Source organism: Squalius cephalus (assembly GCF_949319135.1).
Source record: "Squalius cephalus genome assembly, chromosome: 3".
NCBI classification, from domain to species: Eukaryota; Metazoa; Chordata; class Actinopteri; order Cypriniformes; family Leuciscidae; genus Squalius; species Squalius cephalus.
Genome location: NC_137124.1, coordinates 26,560,588 through 26,580,151, shown reverse-complemented (window position 1 = coordinate 26,580,151; position 19,564 = coordinate 26,560,588). Strand labels below are relative to the sequence as shown.

Sequence of the window (19,564 nt, the reverse complement as noted above, 5' to 3'; positions counted from 1 at the left end):
TGCCTTTAAGTTAGTTTCATACGTTAGAGACGCTTTAGACTGAACCCAGGTGTGAAGCCCCTCTTGAAGCGTTTAGATGCTAGTGCAGGGAATCCCCAGTCCCTGGTCTGTGCCTCTGTTCAAATAAACACATGCATTACAAAAACCATTTAGCGGAAGACAAATGTGAAGGCCTCGGACATGTCCGAGTTGCACCACGAATCACCATTTTGAACAATCCAAAGATTCTTGTGAACTTGTTCTAGGCAGGGATTTTTGTTTGTTAGACAGAATCTTTTCATAGTTTTGTTGCTTTTTATCCAGAGCAGATTGACTGGCGTTTGTGTGAAGGTCTGCAGATTTGTGCACCTTAAAACATCTCACAAGTGCAGAGTAGTTCCACTTACGTGCCAAACACATCAAGTCTTAAATTTCTGTACACGTTTAATGATGATACTCTGTTACTCGCTCTGTGTCCCATCATGTTGTTGTCCTTCACGGAGTTCAATGTAGCTAAACTGTATCCATTTGTGTTACCCATGGCAGGTGTTTTGTGAATAAGAACCAATATGAGCAGCTCCAAATATGCATTATTCCACAGTCCCACACAATTCAAAGTTGAAGCACAAAATAAAAAGACTTTCACTGAAAGAGCTGAAACATTGAAGCACAATTTTTCTTTTTGTTTCTCTCTCTCTCTCTCTCTCTCTCTCTCTCTCTCTCTCCCTTGGTCTAAAATCAAAATGTGGTTGTGAGAAGTTGAACATTTTCATTTGAGTTCAAATGTTGCTGTCGAGGACAGTGTTGAGTTGTCGTAGCTGTAGTAGGCAGGTTGTGTTTAATGTTATTCCCTTTGTTCACTATTGGCATGGTGCTTACTTCTCCCTCTTTCTTCCCACTTTTCTTCATCGTTTCCTGTGTTGCATTCAATGTTTTGTGTTTAGATCATGTGCATCTTTGAACCCCCCCCCCCCCCCCCATGTAAAAATAATCATTCATGATTTTCTTTTTCATCCCCTCTCCTTTTTCCGTTGTGCTTTAACCTAGGTTTGTTATTCGTTTTTGTTTTTTTTTTGTTCTAGATATCTTCGTGCCCGTTTGTCATCGTTTGCCTAGCATGTCGATGTGACGTCAAAAGTTCATCGTCCAGTCCGTTGTCCTCTTCGCTTCTCTGACGCTTGAAATTTCACACTTGACCTTTTTTGTTAACTTTTGACGCTTATTGATTACTTATTTTGTTTGTTTCTTTGTGTGATGTTCATTTCTGTCATTTGTGCTGCCAATAGGGAGCGTTAGAAAGACTGCTAAAAGTGTAAAAAGTTTCATGAAAATTGTTCTGAGCAAAGAGTCTATTTTTCTAGAACGTACAAACATAACCACTAGATTTTTGCAGAAGCTTTTAATTTTCATTTGTTTAATTTCTCAGATTTATTTTCTTTATTGGTTTTTATTGTTTTAAGCAGTCTTCCTAGCGCTTCTAATTGTTTTTTTTTGTTTTTTTTCTTCTCATAGCAGCCATTCAGTTTATAGAATCACTTTTGTGTGTTCAAGTGTGGGTGTGTTTCCCTTTCTCTCACTTGTTAGTTCTAAAACTTTTAGAGGATGTTTTCGTCACATTTTGCTGAAATCGAGGATAAACTTTGTAATTTTGTGTTAGGTTAGTTGGCATGATGTAATTTTGGGAGTTTTTATTAACAGAGTGACATTACAATAGACACTTGAATTGCCTTTTTTCTTCTTTGTGTGTCGAGCCAACATAGGCACATGTTTTTCATTTCCTTATTGTGTGAAAATCAGGATTAGCTGAAATAATGCATAGAATGAGCAGAGTTGAATTTCTTGTCACAGGTAAATATTAAGCATGCATGTTATTTTGTAAGTGCACTGAAATCCTCAGCAAAATGTGATCTAGTTCTGTTTCAAAAAGTCAAGATGAATAAAGTGGTGCCAAAAGTTTTGCATGTTGCTGTTGGTTACATTTGCAGTATGTTTCACATCATGTTTATGGCTCCTGCTACAATGACACGTACTCATTTTGATGGTTTAAGATTTTTTAAAAACAATACAATGTGTGTTTAGGTAATTGGTTAAAGTGAGTTTTAAATGCATTCTTGTTACAAAAACTGAAGTGGTTTTCAAATGAGCCCTTAGATATAAATGATTGTGCCTACAACAGCAAAAACATATGCTCTTCTTAAAATGTTGTTCAGTTAATGAATTTTTTTTTTATAACCATACAGTTGGTCTGTTTTACACTCAGCTTGCAGGCATTTTTCCCCCGTTCTGGCATCTGTACAAGTTGTGAAGTTCTGGACTGATTGGTAGAGCTCAACTGCAGCTTTGCCCCCTTAACCTTTAGTTTGGGGGCAACTCTCTAATGTCCAACATGTCTACATGGATGAAGAGCTCTTTTTTTTTTTTTTTTTTTAAAGATGTATTGTGACAGATTTATCTAATTGGGGGTTGAGGTGGTTGTTTTCTATTTAGATTTTAAGCTGCTGTTTTGTGAGTTTATATGTATTCTGAGAAAATTTCCTGTGGGATGTTTGTCATTACTGGTACAGAGTGATTGTATTTAACATTTAAGATTTGTACAGATTTTGCCTTTTCTACTTCATAAGTTGTTTCACAATGTAAGTCCCAGTAAGTAGAAGCATGTAGACTGTAACACCATGACCAAACATCAACCTGTACAAAATAACCAAAACCACAAACAAAAAAAATCGACTCCACAAAACAGCCTTTAACTGAAGATGTTTTTTTTGTTTTTTGTTTTTTTTGTCGTTTTGTCATTCAAGTTGTGTGGTTTTCATTGGAAGTGTAGAGAGTGCAGAATTTATTAGATGTCTGAAACAAGTGTGTTTGTATTAAGTTGGTTCAGGATTTTATGCTACTGTCTCTACAGAAATCTAGAAAAGTGGACACCTACGAAACAAGTCATCTGGTAGTTTATCTTTAGTTCATGTATGATTAAACTGTTTGAAAAGATTCACACACATTGTCTGAATTCATTTGTTTTTTTCTCAATTTAAAAATGCTAGAAATGCACATTATGCTTTGTTTTTTAGTCAAATGATTTCACTTTTCATTGTGCTTAAACATTTAAATTTAGGGTGATAATTCTAGCCAATATTTTTAATAAATATGCAATAGTTGCTAGTCAGATTCATTGTAATTGGTTATTTATATGCAAGCGATAGACCAATCAGATAAATTATACTATTTGTACACTACTTTTTTTTAAAGTTGTTTTTAGAATCCTGTATTCTGCAACTCAACGCATGGAAACGCTGACAGCGCTGTACAATGCTTCAGTAACAGTTCTGCTTTGCCATCTCATCTGCAATAAAGAACAAATGTGACAATTCAAACTTGAATACAGCTATTGAACATTCAGAATTTGTTTGCGTCATATGCTCGATACTGTGTTGTATTACAATATAGACAATACCCAGAACAATCCACTTTAAGAGTTTATGATCAAGGTCAAAAATATATTAACAGTCAACAAGGAAGTCATTGTGTATTTTCTTTATGACACAAAACTTAAATGGACCATATACCAAACTACATTGCATAGGTCAAGGGACACATGTAGAAATCAGCTAATTACACATCTAGGCTTTGTCCATCAGTCCTGCCACTATGGGTTAGTGACAGGTAAGTGTCAGAGTTTACTGTTTTTGGAGGCGCCACCCACATCTTCACCGCAGAGGGGAGGGAGGTGGTTATACTTGGGCCTGATGTTCATATGGATAGATATCGAATATGGATCCTGGCCGACAATGCGGTGCATGTTTGCACTGTCCTGCTGGAGCTCTTCAAGGCTTTTCTCAATTTTAACCACACCACCACTCTTTCCAGAAGTGTCCACTTTCTCTGGGTACAGATCGTCCCCTAGGTATCAGACGAGGGGGAAAAAGGCTCAGTTTTGTGCAAGTAAGTTCCTTACTCAGTCACAGCACTCTATTATCCCATCAAGAAGCAACACTTAGCAGACAGCTGAAGTAATTTATTATGTGACAATTACCTGGTAAAAGACTTGCATAGCAGTCAGGTGACACCAGGTAAATAGGCAGCCACTGCTCACACCCCTCCAAAGACCTCTGCCAGGCAAAGCGATGGAGATCTCTGAGAGCTGGGAAATGGCACATTCGTCCAAGGTCGTAGTACTGAGGTGGAGCTATCCAGATTTCCCTTGATTTGTAGCTGTGCAGCACTTCTGAGGGAGTGGACCACTGAGAGACAAGGCAGTTATTTCCCAACAGTCAAGAATCGGTTGTTCTCATCAGGGCGAGACTGAATGACCTATATGGGAATGGCCTGGTTTATGAATATTAATTACGTTCCGTGACGTAAAGTGGGCGCAGCATTGCTGGCGAATGAGCGCTTAATGAGTATTAATGGACTTATGAATATTAATGAGGCCATGGGGTGGACGCTCCAGCCAGGAAATGCATTGACATTAACGAGCAAAGTCTTTTCAACTTAGCTGGACACAAATTAGTCACGAATGCAAGAACTGATCAAATACACGCTCAGTAAGTGTCTGCCAAATACAATTTTAAATGTACTAAAGGTAACTAACGTTATACCAGTCAAAACGCACCTTAAAATGAACGATTTCCTTCTCGTCGTGAAGCGTATATGGAATCTCGTGTAGGCAGCAGATGTAAAATGCCGTGTCGTAGCGCCTCTGTTTGCCGTACACGCCTATGGGTGTCAGCCAGTTCCCCCATTCATGCAGAGCCCAGATGTTGGGCAGACACTGCAACTCCCTGCACATCTTGATAAAATTCGCCGGGTTACCAATAACCAGAGATCTCCACTTAGACAGCACGTCTTTATTCCACAGTCCGCTCGATCGGGTCAGTGTTGGCTGGGTGTCACTGTTATAAGCATCGTCTGTGTGCACGCGAATCCCGCTTTCCTCGTGTTTGGGAAGCGCCAGGAGCACACCTGACTCCTCAAACGTCTCTCTCACCGCACAGATCCTGAAAGCCACATCTCCCGGTATCGGGGATCCCAGCTGAGATCTGTCAGTGGCAAAAATGGGTGGCCTGGTCGCCGGCGGCTGCTTCACAACTCCGATGCCGTAGTTGGGCGCTTTCGTAAAGGCTTTAAAGATCTCCTGCCACTCACTGGAGAAGTCAGACGAATCCACCAGCCCTCCAGGAAACACGTAGGCATTGGGCATGAACCCGCTGCGACCGCTCCGTTTCAGCAGTAGCACTTGATAGTCGAAGGCAGATTTGTGCGCTACATCAGTGACTTTTCCCAGACCTGCTTTAAGCGAGTCCACACACGGAGTGTGTCTCAGCCCGGCCGCCAGGATCACCGTCGCCGCCTCTCTCCAGTGTTTCAGCGCCGTGTTCATTTTGCTCCCTGTTTACATGATCACAGCTACGCTGGTATCTTATCCGGAAACTTTCGACATCGGTCGCGTGAAGGACAGCAAAGGGAAAATAATAGTCTATTTATTTTGTATTTGGGGATTGAGCGCCATCTATAGCAAGGGAAGAACTCTTGCTTTTCCTTGCCACATTCACATCAGGACGTTTGTTTCTATTATACTTCAGACACGGTTATAATCGATTGATTTATGATTGCTACCAAGTCCAACAATACCTGTAAAATCCATGTGTAATGGCCACAAACAACTGTGTTATTGCCTATGTCAATCCCGATAAGCGCACCAGTATAGCCCAACCATTTAACATGTCTGGCAGTTAAAAATGATTGCAGAGTATAGGCCTTATGTAAAACTTTAATAGCCACTGAATTGAAAACAAACAGTGAGCAGTTAAAATATGTGTGCAAATAAAAATAGGCCTCAACAAAATCATCCTCATAGCTTACAGTAGGTCTGTCTTTAAAAGTTATAGTTAAAAATCAATTCACCTGTGGAGAAACTGAATGGGATTTTTACTAGTAACTACAATTATAATAGGCTACTTAAAGACTTACATTACTACAATTCTTCTACTGTGATTAAATGAGTCTGAGTCAATATATTAACACAATTAATACATTTGAGTTCAGTAAACGTGGAAAAATATCATTGCTATCCAACAACAAGCTTGCTTTTAATTACACAATAAGTTAGATGAACTGGAAGTTGTCATAATTTACAGACACTCGTGGAAGTGATATGTTATTCTTTAAAGTAAAAACAAATCCCTGTGACCTGGGAAAGGCTTGCAATACATTGTAAAAACAATGGATGGTCTTGCATTAGGAATCAAAAAATAATCTGTCCATATGCAGCCGTGTTCCCTTTAAGGATCCTTTATCCACATTTCCACGGATCAATCTGTTGTCCATTGCAGGCTATTATGTCTGTGTCTTTCCTCCAGTTTGACATGTGTCACTCAATCTTTTCAGTTGGAACGACTTGCAGTAGCAGCTGAAGGTGCATAGTGAGTGGCCCTGTAAGCGTCAACAGATCAAGTTTAAGAATCTAGCATTTGGGAAGAGTTGCTATTTAAATGTTTCTGGTAATGGTGAACATCCGCTGAAAACAGCCTTAAAAGTTGTATATTATTCAGAAAACATATAATTATTGTACATTTCAAGGGTCAGGACAAGCATACATTTGTTCGCTGTAATATATCTAAATGTGCGATTTCCAGCTACTTACTCATGATGTGGCGAGTCCAGTTGAATTTGTAGTAAATGAGGGGTACATATAAGAGAAGACCGCTGACTATGAACACTGTGCAGTACAGGTACTCCCACTCAGGCTTGTCTATGATGGGAGCGAGAACTAGGTAACAGGACACAATCACCACCAAAGCAGGAATGACTATCGGAACCTGAGAGGAACAAAAGGCAAACATTTTCAAGTTGGGTATAGTCATTTTACAATAGATTAGATTTATGGTTGATTCAGTCCGTGCCATTGAGCTAAATATCGAACACATTCGAGAATAGAAACTATATATGGGCAATATAAATTACGGACAAAATTTGAGACTCAGAATGGTTTACTGCAATAGCTAGATAGGAAATAACCAATCCAGAAGTCACACCTCTTATGCAAGTACTAAATGAATTCATAAACAAAGGCACTTGCTATGATTAACATGAAAAAAGATTCTCAGATTTTCACTTCTGTTTTAGCTTCTACTCTAGCTTACTCTTGAAAGTTGCGTTTATTGTTGGGTCTTATTATGACAAATAGCTTATGATCTTCATAATTTTAAAGTTGCTTTGGATAATAGCATCTGTTAATTATTACTATTATTATTATTTTTAATCCAGCCACTTTATGCTGTGTCACCATGCGTAATGTACTCTAACCTTGACTGGTCTATGAAGCTCCTTTCTTGTGAATCGCATAACGATGAGCACAAGGCATGTGAGCCCATAGAAAGCCCACTGAGCAAAACTGAAATAATTGATGAGAGTGTTTATGTCTGCTGGCATGATGTAGATGATTGACAGGAAGCCCTGCAAATCACATACAAGAAGAAATCAAATATAATGTTAATGTGTGTCATGGTTGATGTAATATGGCAAAATTAGTGATAAGCCTTGTCCAAAAAGTGTTGAGGATGGAATATTACATGAAACTTACATTAAACATGAGAGCTGGAGAAGGTGTGAAACGCTTCACATTGATGTACGACAAGATCCTAACCATGTGACCCTCCCGTCCTGCCACATACGTCAACCTAACAGGTACAAACAGACACAACAGACAGTAAGTGTCAGGCCCAGAAAACAATTTTCAGCATGCAATTAATCCTGTGTGCAAATTTCTTTGAAACAGCTGAAGTTCCTAACCTTCCTGCGGTGAAACAGCTCCCATTGGCTGCACCAAAAGTGGAAAAAACCACAAATAGAGGCACAACCCATGATAATGGGTACAGCACTCTGTCACCAAAAGTCTGTGGAGAACCCAATGATTTAGTAAAATAGAAAGATCATTGCACAAGCATTTATTAACTGACAACTTTTTTATTTTATTTTTTATAAAGGTACTCAAACCTTTTTTTTTTTCTTTTTTTTTTTTGGCTGATTAAACATTTTAGAACTAGGGAACATACTTATTTTCTATAGAAATAGAGGTCTGGAAATCACAGATTTAAAATTCCCTGATATTTCCAGGTTTTCCATGGTACTGGGAACTATGACTACAATACACACTCACCACAGCAACAGCAGAAGACTGTAGAAGTTCAACAGGGGTCATGACAGTGAAATATGCTATGTTGACCAATATATAGCACACAGTAACCAGGGGAATCCCAATCATGATAGCCAGGGGAAGGTTTCTGTAAAAAAATAATCCCCCAGATGATTTTTTCACCCCAGAAACGCTTGAAGAAGCTTAATAACTGGCTTAAAACCTTTTTTTGTGTGTAAAATACTAGCATGCCTAAGACTTTTGCACAGTACTGTATATATTTACAGTATATATATATATATATATAAAAACACAAGACATTTTCAATAACATAATAAGACCTTCTTAGCTAACGATGTAAGATTGCAGATATACTGCCACGTCATTTTGCAGATAATATTGCAGCTAACAATACTATAATATTACAGATTTCACATGTTTTAGAAAAACAGAATTGGAATTTTAATTTAGAACATTTCAGTCTCACTTGTATGGATTTTTCAGCTCCTCTGTTATGAAGTTAAGCTGATTCCTATGAAAAAAGAAAAGAGAACTTTGACATGAATTGCCATAGCTGACTTCTGGTCTTATACACGCTTCTCTCGGAATGAAAAAGCCATGGATAAAGAGTGATCTGGTGAAAGTCCACACAACTAAAAATAAATCCTACTTAAGGTTTGACAAGCATTCAATTTCCCTTTTCATTATGTAATGATACTTCCCTTTATCATTAGACGGTGTGAATGGTTCCCAGGGCTGAGAGCACACTAGAACGTTGATTCTTTGAATCTACTATAGGTTATAAAAAGATGTACACTGCTGCTTAACATTAGCCTCATACGCCACATGTGCAACATTATATGAGCTTTACCATCCGTCATAAGCCCAGAGACCATTGTAAAATGCAAGGCCAATTGCTCCAAATGATGTTGTTCCCTCTGCAAATGGGTCTCTAAGATTCTGTGTATTGCCTAAAAAACAATTAGAACACAATAAAAAGACATTTTATTGATCTTTCATTGAACATTTACAGAGGTCTACTTATCTAAACACACATATCTACACTATTCTCTGGGCATAGTCTACGATGAGTCATCTTTCACAACATAATCAAAAAATATAATTTGTTTAACTGTTATCAAAATGTTTTTGAACTCAGTCCCTTCAACTGAATTATAAGATGCTGCTGTCCTTTTCAATGTCACACAAACCAAGTCAATAAAAACTGATATCATATAAGATAGGAGTCACTAAAACAGATCTGGCAATGAGATTTGAGGTCGGGCAAAAGCAGGCTTGATTGTTTTCAGGGAATAGAGAGGTACCTTGAGCCAACAGAACGATTCCTGAAACCACGATAACCACAATAATCAAGAGTTTGGCTGCTGTGAAAAAGTTCTGCACTCTGGAGGCCAGCTTCACACTCAGACAGTTGATGAGTGTGATTATTACTGATGAGAGAACAAAGTGAGGGTTAGACCAAAATAATGTCATTGGAATATAAACAGGGCCTAAACTTGTACATACAGATGCAAGCTGCAGCCAGGCATTTGGTAACCACTTGAGGAGGAGTGCATCCTGGGTAAAATGGAGCGGAGGCGTACTCGGCACAGCTCAGGGCAATGATGGCAAATGACGAAGGCTTTAACACGATGATCGTGGTCCAGGAATATAGGTATGCCAGCACTGGCCCAAAGCCCTCCATCAGGTATGGATACTCACCACCAGACTTCATGATCATTGTGCCAAGCTCGGCATAGCAGAGGGCCCCTGCACACACACATGCACATAGTTTCCCATTAGTTTCTCAGTGTTCAAGTTGAGGTCAATGAGTCCATTACCAAAAGGTCTTCTGCAGGCAGAGTCAGTATTAAACCAAAGAGGATTTCTGTGTCTTGGGAATTTTCCTGAACAGTATGTGACTTAAAAAGGGTTTCTGAATGAGTGAACATATCTGATTAACCTCCTTGACTTTGCCCAACTATAATCTCAGCAGAAAGTGCTGGATAAAATAAAGATTTAGTTTAGATTTACATATTTGGAACACATAATGCGGTAAGACAAACAGCTGCAACGAATGGAGCAAATTAAAAGAGTAACACTTTACAAGGTTCAATACATGGTTTACAAGGTTAATGCATTAACAAACTGAGCCTTATCGTAAAGCTTTTAATAATTAATAAACAAATGAATAAAGCAGCAACCTTTAGTTTGCATACATGGTATATGGTGAGATTATCAATAAGCAAAAACAAATATGACACAATACATGAGGTGATTGTGCTTAATCTCACCCATTAATCTTTGTTATAAGGGGTAATCAGGCTTTTCAAGGCTTTTGTGCAACCTCATCATAGATAATGTCTTTTTTGTGTGGATACTGACCCAGTGTAGCCAGTAATCCGCACGCCGCCCACACAATCAGACACGGACCCACGGCTCCAGTTCCCTCCAGCACCGCTTTGGGAGAAATGAAGATCCCGGAGCCGATCATTGTTCCCACTATCAGACAGATGCCACTTACGAGACCCACCTGAGGCATTCAGACAGGCTTAAGGTTAAAGGGTTAGGGATTGGTTTAACTGATAATGTAATTAAGTTAACGTGATGATAAAATTAGATTCGATACCAAATGGGATGTCGGCTGATTTTAGAGATTGTTTACTTTACTTTACTGATCTGCTGGATACCAGTTGTTTATGCTCATTTGATCTATTTTTACATTTAGGTTACCTTTGCCATTAAAGTTAATCCTTAAAACACTCATAATTTAGCAAATCTCTTCATAAACGTCCTTTTTTTGTACCGTACATAATAATGAGGCTTCTATTTATATTGCCTGATTGTTTCATTTCTCTGAATATATGGTCAACATAAAGAACAAGGGTTGCAATAACTACTTAAAGCGATTCATATTACGAGACCTTCCATGTCCTTATGTATGCAGATTTACATATAAATTGTTAAACTTGTCATTAATGAGAGCTACAAAAGACAGAAGAATGCTCGGACAGACGGGTCAGGAAAGGAAGGGATTACACTGTAGTGATGGTGACAGGCACTGCCAGGTTAACCAACAGTTAAACCCTTCACACGCTTACTCACACGCCCACATGCATCGACTCTGGACGGAAACCATTGATCATTAAACATTTTTCACATTCTTTTGTGTAATATGCCTCATTCTCTCATACTCACATCCTGACGCAGAACTGCTGCTTTTGGCTGCTTTTGAGTTTTCAAAGGCTCTGGAATGCTCCCATTGTGATTGTTCGCTTTTTTCAGATCCTCGTCCATCATTCACAGGGTCAACAGTTCAGTTTTAACTTTGTGCAGTCAGCCTGAATAAATACAGACACAACTATAATATACTCTTTCTTATAAACCTAATTACATTTATTATGATCATCAGTTTAAAAAATAATAATAATTAAAAAGACCAAAAATGACTAAGCCTGAACCTGAACTAAAAGACAGATAGAAATCTAGGGAATATAGCACTTTTATTCTTGTTGTTTTGTTCATCATGTCAGATTACCTCAAGCATCCTAAAGGCCAAGTTAAAGTTTAAAGACATTATAATGATATAAGTGTTGCTGATGCAGGTGAATGAGCGTCAACATGTTATGGGCTCTCTGACAGATCTTTTTATTCATACACATAACATCTGCTCCACTTGCACTTCAATTCAGATCATTTTGTCTCCTAGCAACTGCAGTACAATAGTCAAAGGTTCAGTTTATACTATAGTCAAGAAGCAAAGACTAGAATTGGCTGAGTACAAAAATAACACATATTAAAATACTGCTGTAAACTCAGTAGAAGAATTCACATACATTATTTATTTACGAATTAAAGGGATAGTTCACCCAAAAATGAAAATTCTGTCATCATTTACTCACCCTCAAGTTGTTTCAAACCTGTAAGAATTTTTTTTTTCTGCTTAACACAAAAGATATTTTGAAAAATGACTGTAACCAAACAGTTGATGGACCCCATTGACTTCCATAGTAGGAAAAAAAAAATACTATGGAAGTCAATGGGGTCCATCAACTGTTTGGTTACAGACATTTTTCAAAATATCTTCTTTTGTGTTCAGCAGGAAAAAAAAAATTCTTACAGGTTTGAAACAACTTGAGGGTGAGTAAATGATGACAGAATTTTCATTTTTGGGTGAACTATCCCTTTAAGTTTATGATTAAACTTCTCTTAAAGGTCCATTTATTTGTGCATTAGGTAGTCAAGTCAAATTTGTGCAAATAAAGTCATCTAAAGACCTTTGCCAATTTTAAAGAACTTGCTTTCTCATTCTACACAGATAAGAAAATATTGTATCTTATCTACAATTAAGATAGTCAGGCTGATGTCCACAAGCAGCTACTGATACTAAATCTACTGAAAAAATTGATTTGTAGACCGTCAAAAGTCAATAGGACCATCTGTGCTGCCATTGTCTTGATGGTCCATTATGTAACCCTATAAATACTCTCACTTAACATGAAGATTTACAGCGTAAACAAACACACATCAATACTTCAGTTAAGATGACTGTTTCCTTTTCTGCCAAACATTTATCTTACTTGTAGAAAATATTTACTCACAACAATATTGTAACAAAAATTATAATGCATTGAATATATTTTTCTGATTGAACATTTTTCAGGTGCAGTTAGCAAAGACAAACTATAGGTTAACTCAAGCTTACTTTCTGTGCCACCAATTCCACCGTCACATGAGAATCATGTCTAACTCGAGGCGTGAGGCGAAAGACAAACCTGCAATGCTTTCAGTTTTTCCAGCAGAAAAGTTTTGATCCATTTGCAAATTCATGTGTTTAATAACCAACAAAAGTGGGTGGAACCTTCAATGTTCAGTTATTCTCCTGGCTGACCGTGATTGAAGCAAACACGTGACAAGAAGGAGGAGAGGGACCAGGATTGGCTAGAGGTGAGCAGGCTCTGACCAACACAATACTCCTTTGAAAGAGACACCTGATATGGTTTGGTTGGAAAGAGGGGGTGACAGTGTGAAGCCAAGGATTGACCAGAACACAGAACCATCTCAGATCAAAAGCACTGCCAATGCAACTCAGTGCAGGCCATTGCTTAAATAAATACAGGCCGGTAAATGGCCAACTTGAAGTAGTGGAAGCTCCATGATCTCCATTATAAATACATTTCACAGCCAAGAAGAGCTTCTCTGATTGACTCGTCTGTACTGTGTAATGGAAATTTTACATTTAGATGTGTTCTTTTACTTTTAGATGTGTTTTTACTTCTGGGTGTATTAACGTTGAACATTTATTTTTACTCATAAGCATTTAAAGAAATATAATCATATAAGCTAAAAGCACATTATTAAAGATATGTAACCAAGCTTTTAGAAATGCATAATTTAAGACAAGCTTGCAGGAACAAAATGTTCTGGGTTAGAAGACTAAGTAACAAAGAGACAATGTGTACTCCAAGTGACCTTTTGTGTACTTCAAGTGTGAAAAATATGTGCGCAGCTTTGATAGAAATAGAGATAAGCAAAATGTGTGAATTTGAGCAGCAGCTAAAAACAGGAACCTGTAGCAGGCATGGTATTGTTCTGTCTAGATAGAATTTATGTTAGACAAGAGATCTTGAACAAAGACGTTTTCCTTTTAAGGTAAACAAGGCGATCTTTTGAGACAGATGCAGCCTATTCAGGGTGTGTTAAGGGTATATAACCTTGGCAGAGGGAACTGACCCTTTGCCTTCTCATATCAGATGCTCTCTGTATGTGAATGCCAATTTCTTGCAAGAAATAAACATTTTGATACTTTGACTTTTTCAAAGGTTCGACTTGTCTCCTTCCTCCTAACTTTTCGAATAGAATTATTTCCATAACAACTGTCTCCCCTTTTCATTTGTCGAGTTCAAAAGCTGGCCAATGAGATGTATCTCGAGTTTCAAAAGGAGTCAGGCATTTAATAGCTTGCTGCGGTATTAAAAATACTGGCAATTTACAGCATTTATTATTCTAGTATAATGTATAATTCATAAATGTACTATAGCTTATTGTTATTCATGTTTGTTTGAAATACATTCATAATTGTTTATTTATGCATCTTGAATTGTTGCAAATTGTGTGTAGAAATGAGCAATGAATAATAATAAACACTGTAAGAGGGATGAAGTTCAGGATAGCTAATACATAATATATTAACATAACGCAATGTTACTTGTAACCATGTGTCCAAAGTGTTCCTATCTACACAAATGACAGCACAGCTCTAACTTTCCAGCAACTTGTTATGTTACTATGTAACTACTCCCAGTGTTTCAACAGTTCCTAGCCTCCACATACTGGAACCTATGAACACTAAAAAAAGACCAATACAACCCAACACAAAATGAGACAAACAGCATCACTTCTCATTGCCAATCTTTAAAATGATCAACATGAGTTAACCTTAAATGTCATGGCTGAATGACACATCACACCTCCACAAGCACCATTATTCTCGTACTTCCAATATTTATTCATCAAGAAACTTCCAAGGACATGCAAGCCAATGGCAGGCACCCTTAGATATAAAAACTACACAAATACACTCTTTACATGATTCCTTACCTTTAGATGGGCTCCTTCTTATCCCAAACTCAGATCTGAATCAGATTAGATCTGAAAGCTATAACAGCAGGAATTACACGCACATTCTGGGTGGCATCTGAGCAGCTAACAATTAACCCGACCCTGTCACAGTGTGGACATCCTTCTTTCACATGCAACACTGAAACCCAGAGAAACATCTCAGACAGACTTCATGTTTATGCAGCTCATTCTACATCTGATGACCGAACATTCAGAGAGAAAATCACTTCAAAATGAATTATCCCAAACAATTTCATTAACTTCAATTCTTTTAATATGAACATAATATGTATATGAGCTACATTTAAGGATTTATTTTTAAATGTCTAAGTGGTGTTAATGTTTTACTGACCTCATAAAGCGACCCATGCCCATGTTTTATTGTTTTATTTTGTTTCTGGTGGAGTGATTTTATTACCCATCAGTTACAGTTAAAGTCAAGATGCTAAAACGATTTGAGTATGCACCAGCCTTATTATAAAACCCAGTAATTGTGGCTCAATAGGTGAGAAAATTCAATTCAGGTGTCAGTTTAAATGAAAGGGTTTCATTTAGTATAAAACAGAGAAATGAATCTGCCACCACTGGCAAAATGAAAGAAAAGACACTATATGAAAGGAAATCCCATATTCACATTTATACTGGTTGCACAATAATAATCTATAAAGTAGCTAATGGTAAAATTTAGTAAGGGGCGGCCTACAGGATGTGATGAAAGTGAAGACATAACAGTGACGTAATGTTATTAAACTGGTCTGCATTAAATCACATGAAGTCATGGTAATAATAGCTTACTTTAGAAAATCTACCCTGGTGTTGCTGAAAGAAAGGCCCCCACTGGCCCTTCACAAGAGCACATCAATAGAGTGATTGAGCGCTTGAAAGGGACCCAGCTGACTTTACAATGAGATGCTAACCTAGATAAGGAACAAACTACAACTCTAGACCGTCCCAGAGGACAGGTACTAAACTTTAAAAAAGCTTTTCCAGGGACTTTAACTGTTCAACAGGATCTGTAAATCCTCAAAGTCTGAGTATCTATTGTGATGTTTATATGATTTATCTAGGTGGCCTGTCTCAAAATCGGTTACAGATTAATCAGGCCTGTGTGCATTTTTCTTTATATTATTCAATAGCTGGTCTTTGTGACTTTAACTGTATTTCCAGTTACTCCTCAGGCTTTTTGACATTTGTTTAATTGATTTAATAACAATTTCCAGCAGATGGCAGCACTACTTTTCGTATCTTCTATTAGCCCCACTGATTAAACAGGCCAACATCAGTTTTGATCGGGCCCAATTCTGTCATTCTAATGTTAATTATTTTAGTTGTACTGTTGTATTCCTCATTTTGGATTCAAGAAGTAAATTTTAATGAGGAATTCTAGGGATACAAGTGAAAAGCCTTAAACTTAGAATCGAAAATGTTTTTCTATTGTCAAAACTGATGACAAATGGCCCGCTAGAAAAGTGAAAGGGTGAGTAATGTACATTTACAGAATAGGGGGAGAATAAGACAGACAGAGGGGTGTACTGTGCTGTGTCTGTGTGTTTTGCTCACTGGTTGTGAGAGAATTCGAGGCGCAGCAACGGTATATGTCCTCGTCATTTTTCTCTCCTGTCAGAACCTCAGTCCACTGGGTCTGTGAAAGGGAACAAGTGAGAGCTATAGGCTACTTCACATGCTCATAAGCATACAGACACTCTATCACACACAGATAGTGCTTTTCTTCCACTTACTGTGATAAGCTGTAGCTCTTTGCAGACAGTCGTCCTACATTTCATCCTAAAAAAATAGATTCCTGATTTATAACATACCAAAGCACTTCAGGTCTGTTCTCTCTCTCCAGTTCATGGGGTTCAAACTATCAGAAAGATATTTGTTCTTAAAAAATACATCTGTGACATAAACACAATTCTACCGCAGTTACATATATTATAACATGCTCCGATGAGTAAAAATCAACAAAACTAAGATGTAACCAACACTAAAGCAAAGCAATTAATCAATAAACAGTTGACTATCTGAAATACTACACAACTGCTAATCTAGATCATTTAGAATTAGTATACTACTGCAAACCAGTAGTGCTCTATTTCTGTTGTGAGCTTGCGCACATGTCATGCACGCGAACTGCAGTTCTGTGACACCGACCGTAACAACAGACGTCCTGACTCCTGATTGAATGAGGTTTGTTTTGGGCATAGTGATTGCTCGCTGGGTTATAATTTTGCTCTAAAATAGTGCTGTGCCATTATGGAGAGAAGAACTATTGGACTGTCCTAATTATGCTGCAACAGTCAGACAGGCACTTTAAAAAAAAAAAAAAAAAAAAAATCGATGAGGTGTATGCAATAGCGTCACTGTCTGGTTTTATTGCTGTCTCGCTAGTTTTGTCCCGACCACAGCTGATTGGCTTTAGAACTCATCGTTTATCAATGGAATTAAGATTTATCTCCTCGGGAGAGCTTCACATCTGTTTTATAGAAGCTGCTTAAAACAAAAAACCTCCAGGGAACAAGAAAACATTTTTTATTTATTTTTGTCCCAGGATAAAAAAAAATTAAAAATTAAAAAAATTAAAAATAATTTTTGTTGCAATACTAGATCCATATTCTTGCACTATATCACACATCCACCTTTGTAAAAAAAACATTTATTTTTAATTGTTTTCCTTGAATCGTTTTTTTTTATTATTATTTATTGCAGAAGGCAATGGTAACGTTAGCATACAAAAAGCAAACAAACAAACAATATAGGACAAATACAATAAAAGAAATATGCAACTAAAATAAACTGCTTTAAATGTTCCAGGTAAAGTAGGTATGCCTCATCGAGTCCACACTCAATTGTCCAGCAAGTTAAACTCCATCACACAATAATTCCCGGAATCATGAAGTGATGTTGAGATTGTTTACTGTATGAATAGTGTGAAACTGAAAATACAAATACATAAACTAATAAATAATATACACATATACATATACTTCGATAAGAAATAACATTATCAAGAAAGTTAACCAATAAACATGAAAGCATGCTATACCAAACACCATCAAACATCAATTATCAATACACAAAACACATTCAACTCAGAGATAACAAACCATAAAACTCACAAAGAATGCCCCATCAATAGCTCCAACAGAAGATGTCTCTGGATTAAGAAGCCCACAACATGTGCAACCCCATTGTGTCTTTGACTCACAGGCTGATTCAGTCTGAATATAATGACATCATCGTCTCACATTAATGAGGTCACACACTCCAATCTTCCTGCTATTCCATCCATTACCATGAGAGGTCACTTGACCTCATAAAACTGGTAGGACCATGACACTCCCCGTCTGGCATCTTTAAGATACCACATTCTAATAAGGATTTTAGCTTGGGGACATCAAAAAGATCAATTCTGAGATAGGTCTGAAGTAGATTTTTGGCAGACCTTGTTTGATGACTCTCACTTCAGCTTTCCGTACCATCCCATCTTTACTAGGAACAGCTTTCACGATTACGCCCATTGGCCATTCGTTCCTTCTGACGTGATTTTCTTTAAGAAGGACAACATCCCCCTCTTTAATGTTGGGTTCTTTATGTAACCATTTCTGGCGACATTGCAAAGTACACAAATACTCCTTACGCCATCGATACCAGAACTCATCAGCTAGCAACTGAACACGTTTCCACTGATATTTCAATATATCTCCTCCACTAATATCAATGTCAGGAGAGCAATGAGTGCCACTTTTCTGGGTTAACAGCATAGAGGGTGTTAGAATATGAGGATTCTCAGGATCAGACGAGATGGGAATCAAAGGGCGTGCATTCATTATGGCCGTAACCTCAGCTAAGAGTGTAGTTAACACTTCATGAGTAAGTCGTACTCTACTAGTCTGAGACAACATCCCATCCAAAATGCGACGTGCTACTCCAATCATACGCTCCCACACTCCTCCCATATGAGAGGAGTGGGGGGGATTAAAGATCCAAGTGCATCTCTGGTCTTGTAGGAACCTTTGCACATCATCCTCCTCAGGAGAACTTATCCCCATTTCTTTACATGCGCCAATGAAATTGGTGCCGCAATCCGAACGTAGTTGCTTGGCTGTACCACGCAATGAAAAGAAGCGTCTCAATGCATTAATGAAGCTTGAAGAACTCATCTCTTCTACAACTTCTATGTGGACTGCCCTCACACATAAGCAGGTAAACAATACCGCCCATCTCTTGCTGTTTACATGACCTCCTCGTGTACGCCTTGCTGACACTTCCCATGGACCAAACATGTCCAGTCCAACGTAAGAGAAAGGAGGGTCTACTTGGAGTCGTTCTTCTGGCAGATCAGCCATCTGTTGCTCCTTTACTTTTCCTCTGAGCTTCCTACACTTAACGCATTGGTTTAGCACCTTACTAATGAGCCTTTTTCCTCCAACTAACCACAGGCCACCTGCTCTTATGGCTCCTTCTGTAAAATGCCTTCCCTGATGTTGAACGTTTTCATGGTGGTATCTTACAAGCAAAGTTGCTATATGATTCCTTCCAGGAATAATGACAGGGTTTGATTCTTTCAGCTCAAGACCTGCATGGCAAATCCGTCCTCCAACTTCGAAGTAGACCATCACTATCAATGGTAGGATTCAACTTAACAAGTGGGCTTTGTTTGCAAAGGTTACGGTTCGATCGAATGCACCTGAATTCCTCTGAATAACCTTCCTGCTGCACATTTCTGATAACTTCCTTCTCTGCTCTCTCCAGTGAGACCACAGAGATCCCCTTCTTGCAGATGTGCCAACCAGCACAATCTCCATCTTCTGTTGAATGAATGAAACAGTA

General features: G+C 38.0%; 3 protein-coding genes across 23 annotated transcripts in view; 1 reads left to right on the top strand and 2 right to left on the bottom strand.

The window, feature by feature from the left end:
* celf1 (cugbp, Elav-like family member 1) overlaps positions 1-3,356 on the top strand; it is a 33,351-nt gene extending 29,995 nt beyond the window's left edge. For 9 of the 18 annotated variants that reach the window (XM_079865261.1, XM_079865251.1, XM_079865264.1 and 6 more), the window contains one exon: positions 1,062-3,356. The gene's annotated coding sequence lies outside the window, so the exon portion shown is untranslated. The remainder of the gene's footprint in view (positions 1-1,061) is intronic. The other 9 variants (XM_079865248.1, XM_079865259.1, XM_079865262.1 and 6 more) reach the window with 1 other exon arrangement.
* Positions 2,760-5,808, bottom strand: nudt19 (nudix (nucleoside diphosphate linked moiety X)-type motif 19). 2 transcript variants are annotated; one of them, XR_013820447.1, is made up of 4 exons: positions 4,589-5,808; positions 4,010-4,217; positions 3,593-3,876; positions 2,760-3,319 (listed from the first exon to the last, which is right to left on the bottom strand). XR_013820447.1 is itself a non-coding variant. In XM_079865271.1 (4 exons), the coding sequence occupies exons 1-4, from the start codon at positions 5,354-5,356 to the stop codon at positions 3,291-3,293; spliced, it is 1,224 nt and encodes a 407-aa protein (XP_079721397.1). In that variant the 5' UTR covers positions 5,357-5,808; the 3' UTR covers positions 2,760-3,290. The 2 variants fall into 2 exon arrangements, 1 of the variants encoding a protein (XP_079721397.1); XM_079865271.1 differs by having other exon boundaries at positions 3,658-3,876.
* slc7a9 (solute carrier family 7 member 9) lies at positions 5,729-17,954 on the bottom strand. Of its 3 annotated transcripts, XM_079865269.1 has the most exons (15): positions 17,851-17,954; positions 16,471-16,516; positions 16,292-16,373; positions 11,309-11,451; positions 10,496-10,643; positions 9,638-9,880; positions 9,436-9,561; positions 8,982-9,081; positions 8,598-8,642; positions 8,135-8,258; positions 7,768-7,871; positions 7,559-7,655; positions 7,282-7,431; positions 6,620-6,794; positions 5,729-6,408 (listed from the first exon to the last, which is right to left on the bottom strand). In XM_079865269.1, the coding sequence occupies exons 4-15, from the start codon at positions 11,408-11,410 to the stop codon at positions 6,347-6,349; spliced, it is 1,476 nt and encodes a 491-aa protein (XP_079721395.1). In that variant the 5' UTR covers positions 11,411-11,451; positions 16,292-16,373; positions 16,471-16,516; positions 17,851-17,954; the 3' UTR covers positions 5,729-6,346. The 3 variants fall into 3 exon arrangements, with proteins under 3 accessions (XP_079721395.1, XP_079721394.1, XP_079721396.1); XM_079865268.1 differs by lacking the exons at positions 16,292-16,373; positions 16,471-16,516; positions 17,851-17,954 and adding an exon at positions 14,711-14,860; XM_079865270.1 differs by lacking the exons at positions 16,292-16,373; positions 16,471-16,516; positions 17,851-17,954 and adding an exon at positions 12,816-12,926.
* Between the last annotated feature and the right edge of the window lie 1,610 nt (positions 17,955-19,564).

Bases quoted from the DNA above. Each gene is read 5' to 3' on its own strand.
- nudt19 (XM_079865271.1), bottom strand. From the start codon at position 5,356: ATGAACACGGCGCTGAAACACTGGAGAGAGGCGGCGACGGTGATCCTG. The intron at 3,877-4,009 runs GTAATTGTCACA...TCTGATACCTAG, and splicing joins CTATGCAAGTCTTTTACCAG to GGGACGATCTGTACCCAGAG. The intron at 3,320-3,657 runs GTAAACTCTGAC...TCTTTATTGCAG, and splicing joins GGGTGGCGCCTCCAAAAACA to ATGAGATGGCAAAGCAGAAC.
- slc7a9 (XM_079865269.1), bottom strand. From the start codon at position 11,410: ATGATGGACGAGGATCTGAAAAAAGCGAACAATCACAATGGGAGCATT. The intron at 9,881-10,495 runs GTCAGTATCCAC...GTGTGTGTGCAG, and splicing joins CGGATTACTGGCTACACTGG to GGGCCCTCTGCTATGCCGAG. The intron at 8,643-8,981 runs GTAAAGCTCATA...CTTTTTTCATAG, and splicing joins CTCTGGGCTTATGACGGATG to GAATCAGCTTAACTTCATAA.